The sequence below is a fragment of the Mastigoproctus giganteus genome, chromosome 1 (assembly GCF_048544385.1).
Source record: "Mastigoproctus giganteus isolate SK-2022 chromosome 1, ASM4854438v1, whole genome shotgun sequence".
Lineage (NCBI taxonomy): Eukaryota > Metazoa > Arthropoda > Arachnida > Uropygi > Thelyphonidae > Mastigoproctus > Mastigoproctus giganteus.
Genome location: NC_143575.1, coordinates 26,918,741 through 26,937,540, shown reverse-complemented (window position 1 = coordinate 26,937,540; position 18,800 = coordinate 26,918,741). Strand labels below are relative to the sequence as shown.

At 35.9% G+C, this 18,800-nt stretch overlaps 1 protein-coding gene across 1 annotated transcript in view; it reads left to right on the top strand.

Annotated features, from left to right (window-relative positions):
• eIF2A (eukaryotic translation initiation factor 2A) overlaps positions 1–18,800 on the top strand; it is a 197,525-nt gene that overhangs the window by 71,223 nt on the left and 107,502 nt on the right. Inside the window, exons 7-8 of the mRNA XM_090372166.1 lie at positions 995–1,095; positions 3,520–3,637. Of these exons, the coding sequence (XP_090228292.1) occupies positions 995–1,095; positions 3,520–3,637 (219 nt within the window). The remainder of the gene's footprint in view (positions 1–994; positions 1,096–3,519; positions 3,638–18,800) is intronic.

Genomic DNA, 18,800 nt, shown 5'->3' with positions numbered 1-18,800 from the left:
CAGTAATCACATGACTTGCAGTTTTCTTTTTTCGGCACTGCAATAGATCTGTGCTGTATGTATGCATCCGATCTCAATGTGCCATTATTTCGAATGTGCCACTATTTTGACAGTCTACTGTAACGTGATATGCACATGTGAGATTGCCACTAACATGATTCGCTCGGAGTAACAAGATTATGAAGCTTAAAAAAAAAAAAAAAAAAAGGAATGAAGAGAAGATTGTGAAGATTTATTTGTTTTTATAAGGGGAAACACATTTCACCATAATAACATAAAAACCCACACGATTCCAGTTATTGGTATTTATACAAATGCAATAATATCGAGTTTACTACCCATTTATAATTGATTGCACTAACAGAAAAGCCCAATAAACTGCAAACTACAAATTGTTTTTATTGTTTTATGGCCGTGACTTCCAGAAATGTGCTTTAAAAAAAATATCACAAAGGTGTTCAAAATTGATTCTTATAATGATGAAAGTGTAGTGCATTTTAATGATTTGAATTGGTAACTAATACAATTTACATTATAAAAATGACCTTTTAGAGAGATAAATAGCTTAGTTTTGTAGCAAAAATTTCAACTTCTGAGGTCTTGGAATGAATAACTAAAAAAAAAGTGTTATTGGGTTTACATTACGATATTTTCATGATATAATGGTGTCTCTGGAATGGATTAATATTGTAAAGCGGGATGCATTATATTGTATAGCTATGCACATGGTTTGAAATGTGGTATTTATGAATGTTTAACATTAATTTTTTGCAATTAATGTTCATATTTTCGATTTTGTTGATATTTGAAAAAAAAAAAAAACTCGTGAAGCAGGAACTGCCTGTATTACAAAGTATCTTTTTTTTTTTTTTTTTTGCATTTTTAAAAATTACCATTATAAAGAACTCAAATACCAGGTGTTTCCCACCCTTTTGTGTTCATTCCCAATACTTTCATTAATAAAGGTTCTTTTTTTTTTTTTTTTCCTTCCCAGATAAAATAGCTAAAAAAATTTTCCTACAGAAAGTAGCAGGCTTCAGCATTGCTCCTGGTCCTTTACCTTATCATGTGGCTTGCTACGTTCCTGGTGTTAAAGTAAGTTTAGTAATAGTAAAATTCAATTCCATTTGCAAAGTTTAGATAACTTCTTTCATAAACTGTGTGTTAGAAAAAAAATTAGTCTTTTAAACTTTTAGCATTATGAAATAAATATTCTTGATATATCACAATTAATGTGTTTAACATTGAGCTCAGCACCCAGACTCAAGGCCTTGCTTTTAGTAAGGCTGCCTACTTTATTTTATTTGAAGTAATTTCGAAATCATATGCATCTCTGTATTATGTTTCCCTCTTTGAGTGTGCTCTTATTAATATACTATATGCTGAATATAAATGTTTTGAACAGTAAAAAAAAAACTAAGTGTAAACAAATGATTATAAGTAATAATATTCATAGTTGATGGCCTGGTGTGTTGGAAAGATTTATTAACTTGTCAGCAATCACGAGACAGATTCCATATGGTGCATGGGGTTTCACAGACCCTGAATTTCAAACGCTTGACAGAATTTATGAAAATTTCTTAGTTTTTTTTTTTTTTTTTTTTTTTCTTTCATAATTGATCTTGGAGTTTTGCTGTTTGTGTAATAACTAATAGAGATTTCTGGAATTTAATAGTGAAATCAATGAAAATACCTTTTTTTTGAAAAAGGTATTAGGATTATTAGCTGTATGGATGGAATAGATTATGAGCACAAAATGCTAAAGTTCCTTGAGATCTCAAGAATTGATCTTAAGTTGGCTAAAAATTAACTGACATTAATTTTTAGCCAACTTAAAGCAAACTAAGAAAAGGGTTGGCAAAGAAGATTAAGAGAAATATTAGAGTTCCTCATAATGTGGTGAATATTAGAAGGAAGGAACTGAACCATATTAGCTCGCCACCAGGCAGTTTTGGTAATATCACTGATGGCTCTAAATAGAAGGCTGATGAACTAAAATTTTTTACATCAATATTTACATTATCTTGACACTATTATTGAACCATGTAACAGATTACGTTCCATAATGATGTGTGTAATTTGCTACATTGTATGTTTTAATTGCTTATTAATTTGGAATAAATGTATCAGCATGCTGTTCACTGCATTCCAGATGGATGCAAAATATGTGGTTAAAGGGTTTTTTTTTCCTTTTTTTAATTTCTGAAATTTGGGATATGCATATTATGTCACGACCACGTGGGCTTCAGTGTGCCTTATGTGACAATTCACAGTGAGATCATAGCGAAAAAATAAATTAGCCAAGGATCTAAAAAAATAATATTCACGGTGAGGGATTCCAACCATAAAGCAAAACTACACCCATTACTATTTAATATCCATATGATATTCATTTTCATTCTCCTGAAATTAGCAAGGAAATTTTTATGAATATATAGGATAAACATTATCTCTCTTAAAGGACCATTCCCTTTTCTTCCAAATGATACTGCCAATTACTCTGTGTTTTTATTACGCTCCACTAATGCTTTCACCAGCTGCATGTGTGCATTAACAGTTTCTAGAGTATAACACTGCTCTCTGCTCTGCTCTGAGAGTACAATTTATTTTGCCCTACATTCAGGTGTGTACTGATCAGTTAATTAGACAGTAATGCCTGTATTTTCAGTTTCTGATCTAATTATGAAAAAATATATTTAATAACTCTTAAAATTAAGTTCATCTGCTTCTGGATTACTATTGTTTATCACTAAACAAATCAAAAGATAACAGTTCACTTTTATTTTAGCTTTGAAACCCAAACTAACATGATATACTTGCTAAGGTTACATTTAACACATCTTTAAGCATTGATGTGTTAAATGACATATTTACAGATGAACACAGGACATTTGAACAGTCTGTAGGTCTGATGCCATTTAGACTTAGTAGTATTGTGCTTGCATCCCTGTGGATAGCTAGTTGGCTAACAGCTATTCCACGCAGTGAAATGGCCAATTCAACTCTTCCTTGAAGAGTTGAATTGGACTTTCTTAAATTCAAGTTTTTCATCCCACATAAAAACAAACTTACCCCACAATACATAGTTTACCGACTCTATGCACTGGAACCTCATCATGCCTTTCTGTCTTGGCACATATTCTGATTAATGTTCATTTGGAGAAGTCTCATTCAATTACAAATTCCATTAGAAACTGTAGTTCTTAAAGGCCTCTTTAGTCAGGGCTGTAGTTAGCTTATTTGCTGACAGGAGTATGTGTGGCCCCTTCCCCCATGAGTTGTTTCATATAATCTATTGTAACCATGCCATTATCTTTCACTTATACAGACATGATAACACACAATAAAGAGATTACACATAGTACCATGTGAACTGGTCTAATATGGCAGTGTAGGCAATACACCAAGGGACCTCCCTCAGCCAACGAAATGAGCCCAATCTCCTACTATATGTGATCTCCCTCTTTTTATGTGCAATTTCAAAAAGAGAAACAACATAAAACATTTTTTACCTTTCAGGGTCAACCATCCTTCGTAAGGTTATATGAGTACCCAAAGTTTGAAGGTGGCAGTGCGGTAATTGCCCAGAAGAGTTTTTTCAAGGCAGATAGAGTAGAATATTATTGGAATAAAATAGGTAAACATTCTTTAGTTAAAATCACAAAACTACTTCAAGATAAATGTACATTGTTTAAGAGTGTAGAAGCTTGTTAATGGAAAATTATCAATAATGGAAAAATTGTTTGTAATAAGTTGGAACAAGGGTGTTATGCAGTTTACCATCTTAAGGATTAAAATAATTATAAAAACACTGTTATACCACTTGAAAAATAGGATTAAGAATTTTTATTGATATGCCTCAATACATACTCTTATGACTTGGCTATGATTGAGAAAAGATTATTGTTGCAGGAGATTTTCTGAAAACTGTGACAGACTGATCCCAAAATAATAAATGGTGAAGCGAGAGGAGTGACAGCACTGGATGCCAAACTGGTCTACTTACATAAAATTTGCAACATAGTTTGACATAAAATGGATGCTTGATAAATTTATACATCTCTGATGTAGGTATTGAAGGGCATATTTTGAATGTAGAAAAGAGAATAATTATATAGAAAACATTACTTTTTAGGTGACTTTAGCTACTGATGAAGAGTTGAAAGGCAGCTTGCAGCATTTGGCATGCCTCCCAGTACCCCAAAATTTGTTTAATATTTGTTTCATTTTAATTCTTGTTTTAATAGCAGTTTTGTTATTTACTTGGTATTTACCGAATTTCAAAATTTGTATCATAAATTTAAAAGTAAGCTCCTCTTGAGTAGTCAGTATTTTATACTTGATCACCAATAAATCCTTATGCCACGTAGTAAAGTGTTTTCTTACTGCTTAAACTTATATGTAAATTGAATGCTTGACAAAGTTGAACATAAAATAATGCTTAATCAACTTAGTATGGATGCTTAATAAACTTGTATGCTGAGCACCAAACTGATTTGGTGTATGATCCTGTTTATCAAAAATTATAAAATACTGCTAAAGGTCAGCAAATATCTGACATTTAGCAGTATTTCTTTTTAAATACCTTGGATTCCTTTGCCAATCCATCATCCCCCCCTTCATTGTTAAACCCATAGCTGTGCAGGGCCAAAGTGACCAGTGTCAAACACCTATTAGCACCAGCATTTAGGAAAATTCCTGACCCCTCTCCCATTTCTCATTAACACATTAACCTTCATGAGACAACATTCAAGCCGACCGGGCTAGCTGAGTGGGTAAAGTACCTGCCCGGCAACCCAAAGGTCGCGGGTTCGATTCCCGCCTCGGGCTTGGATCAAAGTACTGCAAAAACCTTGGGAGGTGCAATATGGCCACAGAAGCCGATGCGCCAACAACTACCAAATCAAAAAAAAAAAAAAAAAAAAAAAGAGACAACATTCAAATTTTCGCTCTTTCAATCTAATAGGCTTTGAAATCCAGCTGTTATTTCCTGTGCTGTTTATTCATTTGAGCTCTGTGAGACAGCAGATGCTGTCTCACACGGGGAAAATAGTGGAGTCATAGACTAGCTTTAAGATAGTCTGTAATCAAGTCAAAAAGGAGGTTAGGCCTGCAAAGGCAATTTACGAGAAATCTTTGACAGGATGCAAAGACTTATTTACTCCTGTAAACTCTAGAAGGAAAGGGATGAATCAGATTGGTCTGCTTGATATCAATGATTTCACTGTTGATGATCCTGCTCAGGTAGGTGACAAACTGAATGAATATTTTGCATCTACATTCACACATGAAGGAATTTTGTAGGTAAGTGAAGCTGGAGGTTTATCAAAATTACAGGGAGCTAAATGATTTTGTAATAATTGAGAGGAAAATGGAAGAGAAGTTATTGAAGTTAAACGTAAGAAAAGCACCTGGGGTGGATGGGATCTATTCAGTTATATTAAGAGATCCAGCGAAGGAAGTAAGCAATGCCTTAGCCATAATTATCAGAACATCCTTGGATTCAGGGGAGTTCCCATGGACTAGAGATATGCAAATGTATCCCCAACATCACCCTTTGATCCAGAAAGGGAGATCAAAAGGTGACATGAGTAATTATAGACCTGTTAGTTTCACTTCTATTCTGGGGGAAAAAAATGGAGTTGGCAGTTAAAAAAGCATGGATTTGTTAAGAGGAAATCTTGTCTAACCTATTTGATTGGATACTGTGATGTTGTCAGAAAGGAATTAGGTGCAAAAATAATTTTGATATTATATACTTGGATTTCAGGAAGGTTTTTGACTGTTGCATGTAAAAGATTTGGAGAAATGTGACATTAAGAGCGGGTTACTGCTATGGATTATGTGGAAGAAGACAGAGAGTGGTTATCAATGAGCACTTCTCTTCGTGGACTAATATCAGTGAAGTTCCTCAGCATTCAGTTCTGGGCCTATTGTTTGTTTTCAATATTTATTAATGATGTTGATGAAGGTATATCAGAATTAATGTCAAATTTTGCCGATGATACAAAAGTTGGCAGGGTGGTTAACGACAGTAATGATGGTATGTTACTGCAACAAGATTTAGGAAAATTAGGTCGATGGGCTGAGAAATGGCATTTGAATTTTAACATTGACAAATGCAAGCTACTGTGTATGGATAACAGTAATCTCAGAGTAACTAATCAACTCTGTGGAACTACGTGCAGAGTAGCGAAGAAAGAAAAAGATATGGAGTTAATTTTCTGATAGTGCAGACTTGCTGGTAGCACAGCTCATGGATTTTGTCAATGATATACAGAAACTTTGCTAGTAGGGATGAGGAAGTGATTATCTCTTTGTACAAAGCCATGGTTAGGCAGCATCTAGAGTATTGTATACAGGTCTGGAGGTCTGCTGGAATGGGTGCAGAGAAGGGCTTACCTAGAATGGCTTTAGTTCTGCTAATTGTTGCATCTGGAGACTAGACATCTGCAGTGTTGATATGTTTGAGGTATTTAAAGTCTTGAGTGGATTGAGTAAGCTGAATGTGAATGGCATTCATCCTCTTGCTGAGACTACACACATGAGGGTGTGTAAATTTAAGCCAAAGGATGGTTGCAGGGTTTGCCTTCAGGCTTGAAGTGATTGATTGTTGGAATAGGCTTCCATCTGTTGTGGAAGTGGATGGTTTGAATAAATTCAAGGAAGAATTAGATGAACTCTTGGAGGGTAAGGATGGGTGACTTTTTTTTTTTTTTGTTTTTTAATTCTGCTGCTATATCAGCTTGGTTTCTTGCATCATTTGCCTCATTACTACTATTACTAGTTTTCTGGTTTATATCTGTCACAGAAACTTCCCCCCCACCCCCCCCACCCCAAAAAAAAACAAATAAAATTTTTGCCAGTTATGTCCAGTAGTTATGCTCAGCCATGGGTAAGGAGGTTGTGGATTTGAACCCATACTATGCTGTGAGTGAATGCCATTTTGTGGTCTGAGGTGGCTTACTGGTCTCACTGGCCATTGTATTATAGGGACATTTAAATAGATGGCTTAGGAAATTTGAATGTTTTCTAATACTGCAATTTTGCTATTTTCTTCATAAGTTAAAATAATTACTATTTATATTAAACCGTACAACTTCACAAACCCATATCAACTAGAAATAAATGGCATGATTATAAACAAGTAGTATGAGAGAAGCAGTACATGTCTAGTAGCCAGGCATGTACTGTTTTTTGCAGTTAGACCTTGATATATGAAATGTCTCACAAAAAAAAGTCATAAGAAAAACTGATTTTTTTTTAATATTCATCATATGGTTAAGTATAGAGGTTAGGCACAATAATAACAAAAAAAAAAAAAAAAAAGTTAGTGCCATATATATATATATATTAATATTTTTTAAAATTAGAGCAGTTAATGTATTAATACTACTATCTAATTTTAGACATTAAAATATATTCATAATGGCAGTGGGTTTTGAAAAAAAAATTGTTTAATTTTGATTTGATGTGGCTTTTGGAACTTTATAATAAGACTGCCACTAGCAATTTTCCTTGAAATTTTGTTACTGTATCAAATACACATACATGAAGTTGCTTATTATATGGTAGAACCCTGTTAATCTGGATCCCGATGATCTGGACTTTCTGTTAATCTGGACTAGATTTTCCATCAGGGAAAAAATTCTCTATCAAAAAAAAATATATATATATATATATATGGAAGGAATTATAAAAATAACTAACTGACTTATGAGTGGTTTCTCTGCAAATTGTATGATATATTTACAAGCGTGAGCTCGCCTAGCTAAATTTATGTTAACGATGTCATTGTAAACAAGAAGAGCAGGGATAAAGGAACTATAACTAGTCCATGTATACTAAGCAGTAACTGCCCGCTGCACTGGATAAGAGCAAATGTGATGGTGTGCAATAGCACGTATCAGTGATGAGAAGAAGGATAAATTATGTATTCTTGAAAATGACTCACAAATCAGTTGCTCCGCTGTTGTACTGTATTGTACTGTATTCAGTTGACAGCTGCTGCTAGCATTGTCCACATGTACACCTTATCTCAGTTCTTTACCTGCTGTATTGCTTTGATTTTACTGTGTTTTTATTTTATTTTGTGTTTTTACATGCTTTTATTTATTTTTTTTATGTTTTTTTTGTGGTTTTGGGTTAACAGAAGATGGCAACAAAAATAGTGTTACCGTGTTGATGGAACAAAAACTGAATGTGTTTTTTGGAATTGATATTGGAGAAAGTTTAAAAAAGATTGCTCTTGATATAGGGGTGGCAAAACAAACTGTTTCCGATTGGAAAAAAAAAATAGGAAAGCAATCGAAAACTTTTGTGCAAAAATGGTGGCCAAAGACAGCTTAGGAAATAGAGCTACCATTAAGCAGGCAAAAAATGAAAATTTGGATGAGGCCTTATACATTTGGTTTCTTCAGGAACGAGAGCAAGGGGTTCCTCTTTCATGCCTAATCCTTCAATCAAGGGCTCTTAACCTGAACTAAAAGTTAGGAGGTGACCTGTCTTTAACTGCAAGTTTGGGGTAGTTATCAAGGTGGAAGGAGCTTCATGGAATCCGGCAGCTCGGAATTACAGGTGAAAGTCTTTCTGGTGATTGTGTTGCAAGTGAAGAATTTAAACTACACTTTTTCAAGTTTATTGGTGAAGAAAGGGTAGTTCCATCCCAAATTTTTAATGCTGATGAGATTGGTTTATTTTTCAATATGTTACCCATACAAAAACTTGCCTCAAAACTTGACTCTTCAACCAAATGACATAAATTGGGCAAGGAAAGAGTGACATTGCTTTTGTGCACTAACGTGTCCGGGAATTTAAAGTTACCACCGCTAGTCATAGGAAAATCTGCTAAGTCCCGCACTCTTAAAAATGTAAACTTAAATACCCTCCCAGCTAATCAGCTTGGATGAGCTCAGATCTTTTTAAAGATTGATTTTTCATCTCATTTGCCACCTTAGTTAAAAAAATACTTAAGGGGACAAGGACTGGGAAAAAAAGCAGTTTTGTTCATTGATAATGCTCCAACCCGCCCAGCAGAACAACTGAGATCTGGCAACATCTTGGTAAAATTTTTGCCACCAACATTACTGCACTATTACAGCCTGTGGATCAAGGAGTTAAAGGCTGTGAGGCGATGGTACAGAAAGAAGTTGATAATCTCACTGTTAGAACAACAACAGGTGCTTGAAGAAAAATAAAACTTTATGGAATTAAAAATGTCAGCATAAAGATAGTCATTTACTTTTCTGCTGCAGCTTGGGGAAAAATTGACAAGACTACCCTTATCAAATGCTGGAAAAAACTTTGGCCTGATGTTCCAATGGAAAGATCTGAGGACGAAATGGATATTTTTTTTTATTAGCATTAGAAAAGGCACATGATGCAAGAAAGCAAACTTATATCGCATCATCCAAAAAAAACAAACTCTTCTCATTTCACCCATCCACTCGTTCTAAATGTTTGTCTAGTTCTGCCTTGAATCTATTTAAGCTATCAACTTCTACAACAACAGATGGAGGTTTGTTCCAATAATCAACCACGCGCTAGCTAAAGACAAACTTCCGCATATCTATCCTACAACTGTCTTTCCTCAATTTGAATTTATGCCCTCTCAGGTGATTATTCTGAGCGAGAGGAAGAATCCCATCAGCATTGAGCATGCTCAAACCATTCAAGGCTTTATACACCTCAATCAGATCACCTCGCAGGTGCCTAGTCTCCAGACACTGTAACTTGCAAAACCTAAGCCTTTCTTCGTAAGAGCAACCCTTTGTTCCATTCACTAATCTTATTGCCCTTCTCTGTACTCGTTCCAGCAACTCTACATCCTTCTTAAAATGAGGCCTCCATACCTGTATACAGTACTCAAGGTGTGACCTGACCATTGCCTTATACAAGGGGATAATCACCTCCTTATCCCTGCTAGAAAAATTTCTGTATACCATTGGCAAGACACCATGAGCTACTCTTGCAGACCGTGTGCACTGCTCAGAAAACTTCATATCTGCCTGCACAATTACCCTCAAGTCCTTTTCATTCTCTACCACTGTCAGTGTAGTACCACACAGTTGATATGTTACCCTGGGGTTACTGCATCCAATATGCAGTACTTCACATTTTTCAATGTTAAACTTCATTTGCAACCTCTCAGCCCATCTGCTCAACTTTTCTAGATCCTGTTGCAGCAGCGTACTGTCATTAGTACCATTAACAACCCTGCCGACTTCATATCGTCTGCAAACTTGGACATTAAGCCTAATATACCATCATCAATATTATTAATAAATACAGAAAACAACAATAGACCCAACACTGAACCCTGGGGGACTCCACTAATAACATTAGTCCACAAGGAGCAGTGTCCATTGATTACCACTCTGTCTTCTCCCACTCAGTTATCCCTTTATCCATAGCAGCAACTTTCCCTTAATGCCGTAACGCTCCAATTTGTACAGCAGTGTTCCATGTGCAACAGTATAAAAAGATTTCCTAAAATCAAAGTACATGATACCAAAATTATTTTTTGCATCCAGTTCCTTTGTGACCACATCACAGTATCCAATCATATTGGTTAGACAAGACTTATGCTTAACAAACCCATGCTGTCTGAATTATTACTGTAGTCTTGTCTAGATGATCCTGCAGTGCTTCCAACTAGTGCCTCCATTAATTTCCCTGGAACAGAAGTTAAACTAATAGGTCTAATTACTTGTCACCCTATGATTCTCCTTTGTGAATTGGGGTCACATTTTCATATCTCCAGTTCATCGGTACCTCCCTTGAGTCCAAGGAAGCTCTCATAATTATGGCTAAGGTTTGCTTACTTCTTTTGATGCCTCCTTTAATATAGCACCACCCCAGATGTGGGAACAATATTCCATGGCAGGGCGGATTTGTGATTTATACAGAGTGAGCAGCTGTTTGGAAGAAAAGTAACGCCGAGAGCGAAAGAGAAAACCAAGTTTTTTAGATGCAGAGGAAGCAATATTTGTAATGTGCTTGTGCCAGGAGAGATTAGAAGTCAGGGTAATCCCCAAAAGAGATATATCATTTTGCCTAGAAATCGGAGTGTCACTAAAGATAAGCACAGGAGCAGAAGAATCCTTTTTGCAAGATATAAGACAAGACTGAGTTTTAGAAGGGTTGAAATCAACTAAATTGTCTTTGCCGCACTGGAAAATTACCTGAAGATGGGCATTTAAGGAATTGATAGCAGATTTTCGAGAAGTTGAAGCTGATTGAGCAGGGCAAGGTTTCTTAAAATGGAAAGTAGAATGCAATGTGCCATCATCGGCAAAACTATGGATAGGATTTCCAGTCAATGGAAGAAGGTCATTGATATACAAGAGGAAAAGAACGGGGGAAAGAACTGAACCTTTGAGGACACCGGCTTTAGTGTAGAAGTTAGAAGACAGAGGGCCATCTACCATCACCCTCAGTGAGCGATCAGAGAGAAAACTGGATAACCAATTACTAAAAACAGTTAGCAAACCATAAGATGGAAGCTTGTTTAGAAGACCTTTATGCCAAACATGATCAAAAGCCTTTGAGATGTCAAGAGCAACTACTTGTGTTTCACCGAACCTTTCCATTGAAGTAGTCCATAAATGGGTAACATAAGCCAGGATATCACCAGTGGATCGACACTGACGGAATCCATGCTGGTGATCGTTGATCAGACGGAAGGTTTCTAGGTAGTTTAAGAGTTGGCGGTTAATTGATTTCTCCATTACTTTAGAAAGAGTAGAAGTAATTGCAATGGGACGATAATTGGATGGGAGGGATTTGTCACCCTTTTTAGGAACTGGCTGGATATGAGCAAATTTCCAAGCAGAAGGAAAAACACCTTTGGAATAAGAAAGTGAAAAAAGGCGGCAAAGAATAGGAGTAAGTTTAGGAGCACAGATTTTTAGAACAAGTGGAGAAATACCATCAGGACCTGGAGCTTTCTTAGCATCAAGATTCATCAAAATCCTTCTGATATCCTTTTGACGGAAGACCACAGGAGGCACTGAATGAACCGTGTTGGGAATGGTGGGAGGTGTTTTACCAAGTTCATTAATACATGAGCTGGAAGAAAAATGGGATGCTAGCAGGTCAGCTTTATCCTTGGCTGAAGTGACAACAGAACCATCTGGTTTGGACAGAGGTGGAAGCAGAGATGGGCAAAAGTTGCGGCCAATAGCTTTGGCAAGAGACCAGAATGATCGGCTACCATTAGGGCAAGAAGCAAGTTTTCTACTCTTAACCTGTTCAAACTCTAGTTTGGACTGATTAATAACTGCTTTACAATTGTTGCGAGCTTTGGTGTAGGCAGAAAATGAAACTGAAGAATTAGAAACAAGCCAATTACGATATGCAACATTCTTCTCTTGAACAGCCTTAGCACATTTATTGGAAAACCAAGGTTTAGATAAAGGACGAGATTTTAAAGTGGAGTGTGGGATAAAGGATTCCATTCCTGTAAGAATAATTTCACTGACACGATCTGAGCAAATGTTGACATCAGAAGTTTTGAAACAGTAATCACACCAAGGAAAAAAAGAAAAGAAGTCTCGCAGGTCATCCCATTTTGCATTCTTGTAATGCCAAACAACACGAGGTTGGGAATAGTCACGAGATAAAGGTTCCATTGGAGAAGAGTCAATCACCAAGTTGTGATCTGAAGTGCCTAAAGGACCTCTCACTTCGACCGTTTACTTAGAAGGGTTGTTTGTGAGAAAAAGATCAAGCGTATTGGCTGTATGATTCGGATTGTCCGGTATTCTTGTAGGTAAATGAACAATCTGTGCTAGGTCATTAGTAATTGCAAAAGCCTCAGCATCTTGACCTGCTGGGTCGGTGTGACTAGAAAACGGAAGCCAGCTGGAGTTGTGAACATTAAAATCACAAAGGAAAATTACCTCACTGTTAGGAAAGTTGGACTGAAGAAAGTAAAGTTGCAACGAGAGGAAGTCAAAGAGCTCCAAGTGATTAGTGGAGTTGGGAGAACGGTAGAGACAACAGATGAATTTGACACAATGAGGTAGAGAGATTTTAAGCCAGAGAAGATCAAAGAGAGGAGATTCCAAATTGCCAAGTCTCTGACAGGGAATATCAGAACGGACATATGCACAAGTACCACCTTTGAGGCGAAAGGAATCATACAGCGAATAATTTGGGCATCTGAGATGAGCAGTAGTTGAATCAACCGATAACTGAGATTCTGTCAGAAAAAAGTACATGTGGTTTGGCAGACTGCAAGTGGAAATGGACATCGTTGAGATTAGAATTGAGACCACGTATATTTGTGAAATGAATTAGGAAGTCCTTGGGAGGTTTAGATCTTTTCGCTGATAAGCTCGTTCTATTAGTTTGACAATTCATGGTGTATTCAATAGTAAGAAAAAGTGGGTGGGACATGCTGTATGAAGTAATGAAATTTTTGGATATGGCGTACATGTGGTAAGAATATACCCAGATCCTTGACATAACGTGGCCTCGACAATGCTCCCCGCATACACACTACTCTGACTCCCTCCAGTCACTATCTGGCAGAGTAGAGGTAGCAAGATTATACACTAGCTGATCCGGAAGCCTCCTAGAGAGTTACCAATAGGTTCGGTCTGGTGTACTAACTAGCGGCCGGCCTACGAAAACCGTTTTAGAGCTGTACCCTCGAAATGTAAGGAATATTGGATCTCGCCACGACGTTCATCATAACCTCAAAAGTCATCAATCATACTGCATGATGGAAGAGATAGGGAAGGGTTGACTGGAACTTAGCTCTAGAGACTAAACATGGGTTCCACCACTTCAAGCCTCCAATAGCAAAGTGGTTTAAATGCAAGTATACATGCACCTGTTCCTATTCCTATTCTTAGCTACCGTAACACAGCCCATGTGTTATGGTAGTTACTTGTTCCGCAATGACCCCCAGCAATCACTGAAATCCCCTGCACTTTGTTTTCTAGGCTGCTGCTCATTCCAATAGAAGCAGTGCAAGAATCACTTTCCCCTCTGCCAGTGGCTACTGTTAATATATTAATCTGTGTATCCCCCAAGCTAGCAGTTTTCCGACCCACCTAACACTGCCTCCATAGCATCAGAAATTATTCTCATGCTATGGAGGCAGTGTATTCCATCCCTGTAGAAGCAATCTCCTGTTAACAAGCACAGACCAGGCTGAGAGAAATTCTAACCCTTGAGCTTTGCACAATCTCTCCATGGCCGAATTGATCGACAAGGCTCTCATCATATACTCCCTTCTATTGTATCTAGGCAGAATTGCAGACACTTTCCAATTCAACTCTAACTCACAGCTCTTTTTCAACATTGACCTGTACTTGTTAAGTAATTCCACTGGTCTTCTACTCTTAATATCATTAGTGCCAACTTGTACAACAATATCACCTTTTGTGTTCTTAAAAGATGATATCTGCTCTACAACAGCATCAATCTTTACCCCTGGCAGACATACCCTGGTCCTGTTCTACCTATCCTTTTTGCACAGTATGTTCCCTGTTTCCCTGACAATAGTCACCGACAACTAGTTCCTGTGGGACCAGTGCATTCTGCCTTGAGATTGCTGCTGTGTTGCCTGATGTTCAGGTGCAAGCTCTGGTGTTGATGTTGGCAGCTGAGAGCCTGAAGGGCCCCTGAATTTAAATTTTTCAATGGCATCCATCCTGTCCTTCAAGCTCTCATATAGGCACATAACAACACTGAGGCCGACCGGGCTAGCCGGGTGGGTAAAGTGCCTGCCTGGCAACCCAAAGGTCGTGGGTTCGATTCCCGCCTTGGGCTTGGATCAAAGTACTGCAAAAACCTTGGGAGGTGCATTATGGCCACAGAAACCTATACGCCAACAACTACAAAAAAAAAAAAAAAAAACACACAACACTGAGTTGGCACCTGATTTCCTCACAGTCTTTTCATCATGCACACTCAAAGACATTCCCCTTGGCAATATCATGTCCCATTCCTGATTGCTCCACAAACATCAAACAAGCAGTACATTTCAAAAGGCAGTGATTCAGAGGACAGCCACCCCTCCACATGTTATCCCCTGAGCAACAACACTCCCATTATCTTGAGCCTTTTGCTTTGCTGGTGTGGTCTGAGTCATGATTTCGATTCAATTCCAAATAAAATTTCAATTTGAATTCAAAAATATAACCCTAAACTTATATCCCAATGCAGTAATAACACTAAATATATATATATATATATAAAAAACTGTAATGTAATTTTATGTTTCAATAAATATATATATTATATACAAATTAATTCAATAGATATAGCATAAAATTGTACCTATCACGACAGATTAAAATTCAAAATCAAAATTGGCATTGAATATCTCCAACATACAAAGGATCCCATCAGCCTGTATATAATACAAAGCTAATAATAATCATAATAATTCCATATTATCCCAGGGGCCCACACCTGGTGAGTATGGGCGCACACCCAGGGTCCTGAGCTGGATATCATCATTTTTCTCTTTAGTCTCTCTCTCGGTAACTCAGAAATATTTTTTAGCTGGTGCAGCATAAGCCTCAGGCTTCCTTGCACTATAAGGCTAGTAATAATAATAATATTTACACAATACAAAATCTAAAATACCAAATTTTACCAGTTATTGAATTTTTAGATTTTGTATTATGTAAATATGGGAATTATTGATTGTTATTGGCTTTGCTTTATGTAGAGGAAAATAGGGTCCTTTGTACATTGCAGATATTCAGTGCCAATTTTGAATTTTAATCTGTCGTGATAGGTACCATTTTATGCTATATCTATTGAATTTGTATATTATATTCTCAAACAAATGTAATGTCAAATCATTTCTGGCATTAATCTGTTCTGACTCGTAATTTTATCTGTTTTAAATAATTAAATATATTATTTAAAATTATATATATATATATATATATATATATATATATATATATACACAGTGGAACTTCTCTATTATGAACTACTATTTAATGAATTTCTCTATATTACGAATTTTTTTGCAAAACATTGCACCTTGTAATGAAATTACATGTTAAATTAACCCCATATAGTGAAGTGTTAGTCTCTATAACTCAATTTTAAAAAAATTAGTAAAAGCATTTTTGAAGATTTTCAAGCATTTACTGCTAAACAGCCGCTCAAATATACCGCCCCCTTCCCTCCGAATTGCGCATTAGCATCTGGAATTAATCATCCTTTTAGTGAATATTTGTGGCTATTGACGCCTGTAGGACGGTCTTTGTTTCATTTTTGTTACCGTTATAAAACCAAATGGATTTATTAAAAGTGGTCATAAACTTTACAATAAATAGGGTAGATTTGTAAATTATATTCCCCTGTTGGCTCAGGGGAATATGAAATTCGCTGCGGTAAACCTTTAGCGTGCTGCGGCGGCAATACATAGAATGCTACCATTAGTAAAATAATAAGAGGAGTTTACCTCAATATAGTGTGTAGAACACTTCCGTATGATACCCTCCAGAAATTAAAACGAAAAAATCGACAACTTACCGGTACATTAGAGTAAAATATAAATAATTTTAAAAAAATCAATTTAACACAATTCAAATCAATTTAAAACAATTGAAAATCAAATTAACGCAATTAAAAGAATCTAACGAAAATATTCAAAACAATTTTCCTTCCTGAAGCTGACAACGCTTCTCGCCTCAACTACAGTTGAGGTGAGAAGCGAATTGTGACCTTCCTGTCAATCATTATATGATATGTCCGTTCTCATCTAACTGGACTTCCAGTAGATGGTTTCATGATTTTTTTTTTTTTTTTCCCTTCTTAATTTTGTTCTTTTAGAACAATTGTCATCAATCACATAGGCTATATGCTCTTGTATTTTTTTTTCCTGAAAAGTAACATACAGCATACATTAACCATAAATTTTCTTTCATCTATGTATGAATGAAAGCAGAATAAAAGAAATTCACAAAGTCATATATTTCTTCAAAGTGATTGATAGGAAGGGTCACATAATACTGTTGAATTGGCAAGTGAACATCATTGAGTAGGCGGTACTAATAATTCACTATATGGCCAGCGCAGCGAAGTTTGCGGTGTGGGTATCGGCAAGAGCTGCAGTCGAGTAATTTTTCCAATTGCGGAAACAATGTCAAAGAGAAAGTGTTTAAGTATTAATGATAAAGTAAAGATTCTTCATGATATTGACCAGGGTTTTAAGAAAAAAGATGTTGTGGAGAAATATGGCATATCTACAAACAGCTTATCTACGATTTTAAAAAATCGAGAATCAGTTTTAAATGCAACTTTTTTTGGCAGAAAACAAAGCAAAGAAAGAATCGCTGTGCTATTTGGAGCAAATATGACAGGAAGTGAAAAATTAAGACTTTTAGTCATCAGAAAATCAAAAAATCCAAAATGTTTTAGAGGCACAAAATCTTTGAAAATTGACTACACCTTTAGTAAAAAAAAAAAGCATGGATGACAAGTGATATCTTTGAAGACTGGAGATTAAAACTAGACAAGCGTATAACAAAAGAAAAAAGGAAAATCGTGTTGGTAACTGACAACTGTCCGCCACATCCTGTCAAACTTAAAAGTGTGAAGTTGTTTTTACCACCAAACATGACGTCAAAACTCCAGCCAGTGGACCAAGGCATTATTAAAAATTTTAAATTTCATTATCGAAAGAGAATAATAATGAAGATTGTCAATGCATTATCAGAAAATAGAAACTTGGAGGTTACAATTAACCTCCAAGTTTGCCAGTTCAGAGATTGCATCTCTGAACTGGCAAAAGTTTGGACAAACTATGTCACTGAATACACTATTCAAAATTGTTTTTCGAAAGCGGGGTTTGCATTGAATACAGAAGTCGAACAACAACTGGACGAACGAGACGAATTGTCCCTTTCGCAACTGAAAAACTTTTGGATGTTATTAGAATCGTCAGGAAACATCGAAAATGAAATAACACTGGATAGTTATGTTTATGTAGATTAAGATCTGACTACAACAGAACATCCAAATGAAGACGAAATACTGCTGAACAGTGTTAGACGCGACCACGAAGAAATTAACGATGATGCTGAAGACGCATCAGAACAACCCGTAGAAAAGCCGACTCATGGAAAAATGATTCACGCTTTTAAAACGGTTCGTATGGGTCTACAGTTTTGTGAAAATTTTCCTGATAATGTTTTTAATGCTCTGAACAAATGTGAAGTTTTCTTTGAGAATCAGACATTTTTTAATTGTACTGTGCAAACAAAAATTACACTTTTTTTTTTAATATGTAATACTTACCAGCGAAAATTGTGTAAACATAATTTAAACAAGTGTTTGAAATAAAATACATTAAAAATAAATGTAGATTCATTTTCTAATTAAATAACAATATCTAATAAAAAAGATATTCTCTGTATAACGAAATTTCTCTATAATGAATTTTTTTGCTGGATTTATCGAATTCGTTATAGGGAAGTTCGACTGTATATATATTTCAATATCGAGTATTATCTCCGAGTTACGTTATATGACAAGTTACAAGTTATGTTTTAATTTATAATGTTACGTTAGTAAAATCTAGATCGTCAATGAATTTTTTTTTACAATGAAATTTAATAAGATTAATAAATTTTACTGATTAATTGATAATACTATACAGGTAGTTTCCGACTTTACAAGTTAATTCGTTCCTGGTGTGAACTCGTAAAGCCGGAATTTATTCCCATAGACATGATGTTAAAAACAGGGGTTACGTTCTCAACAATGAAATTAGTTAGCTAATTAGTTTGTTTAAACAATGATTGATTTATTGTTCAAAG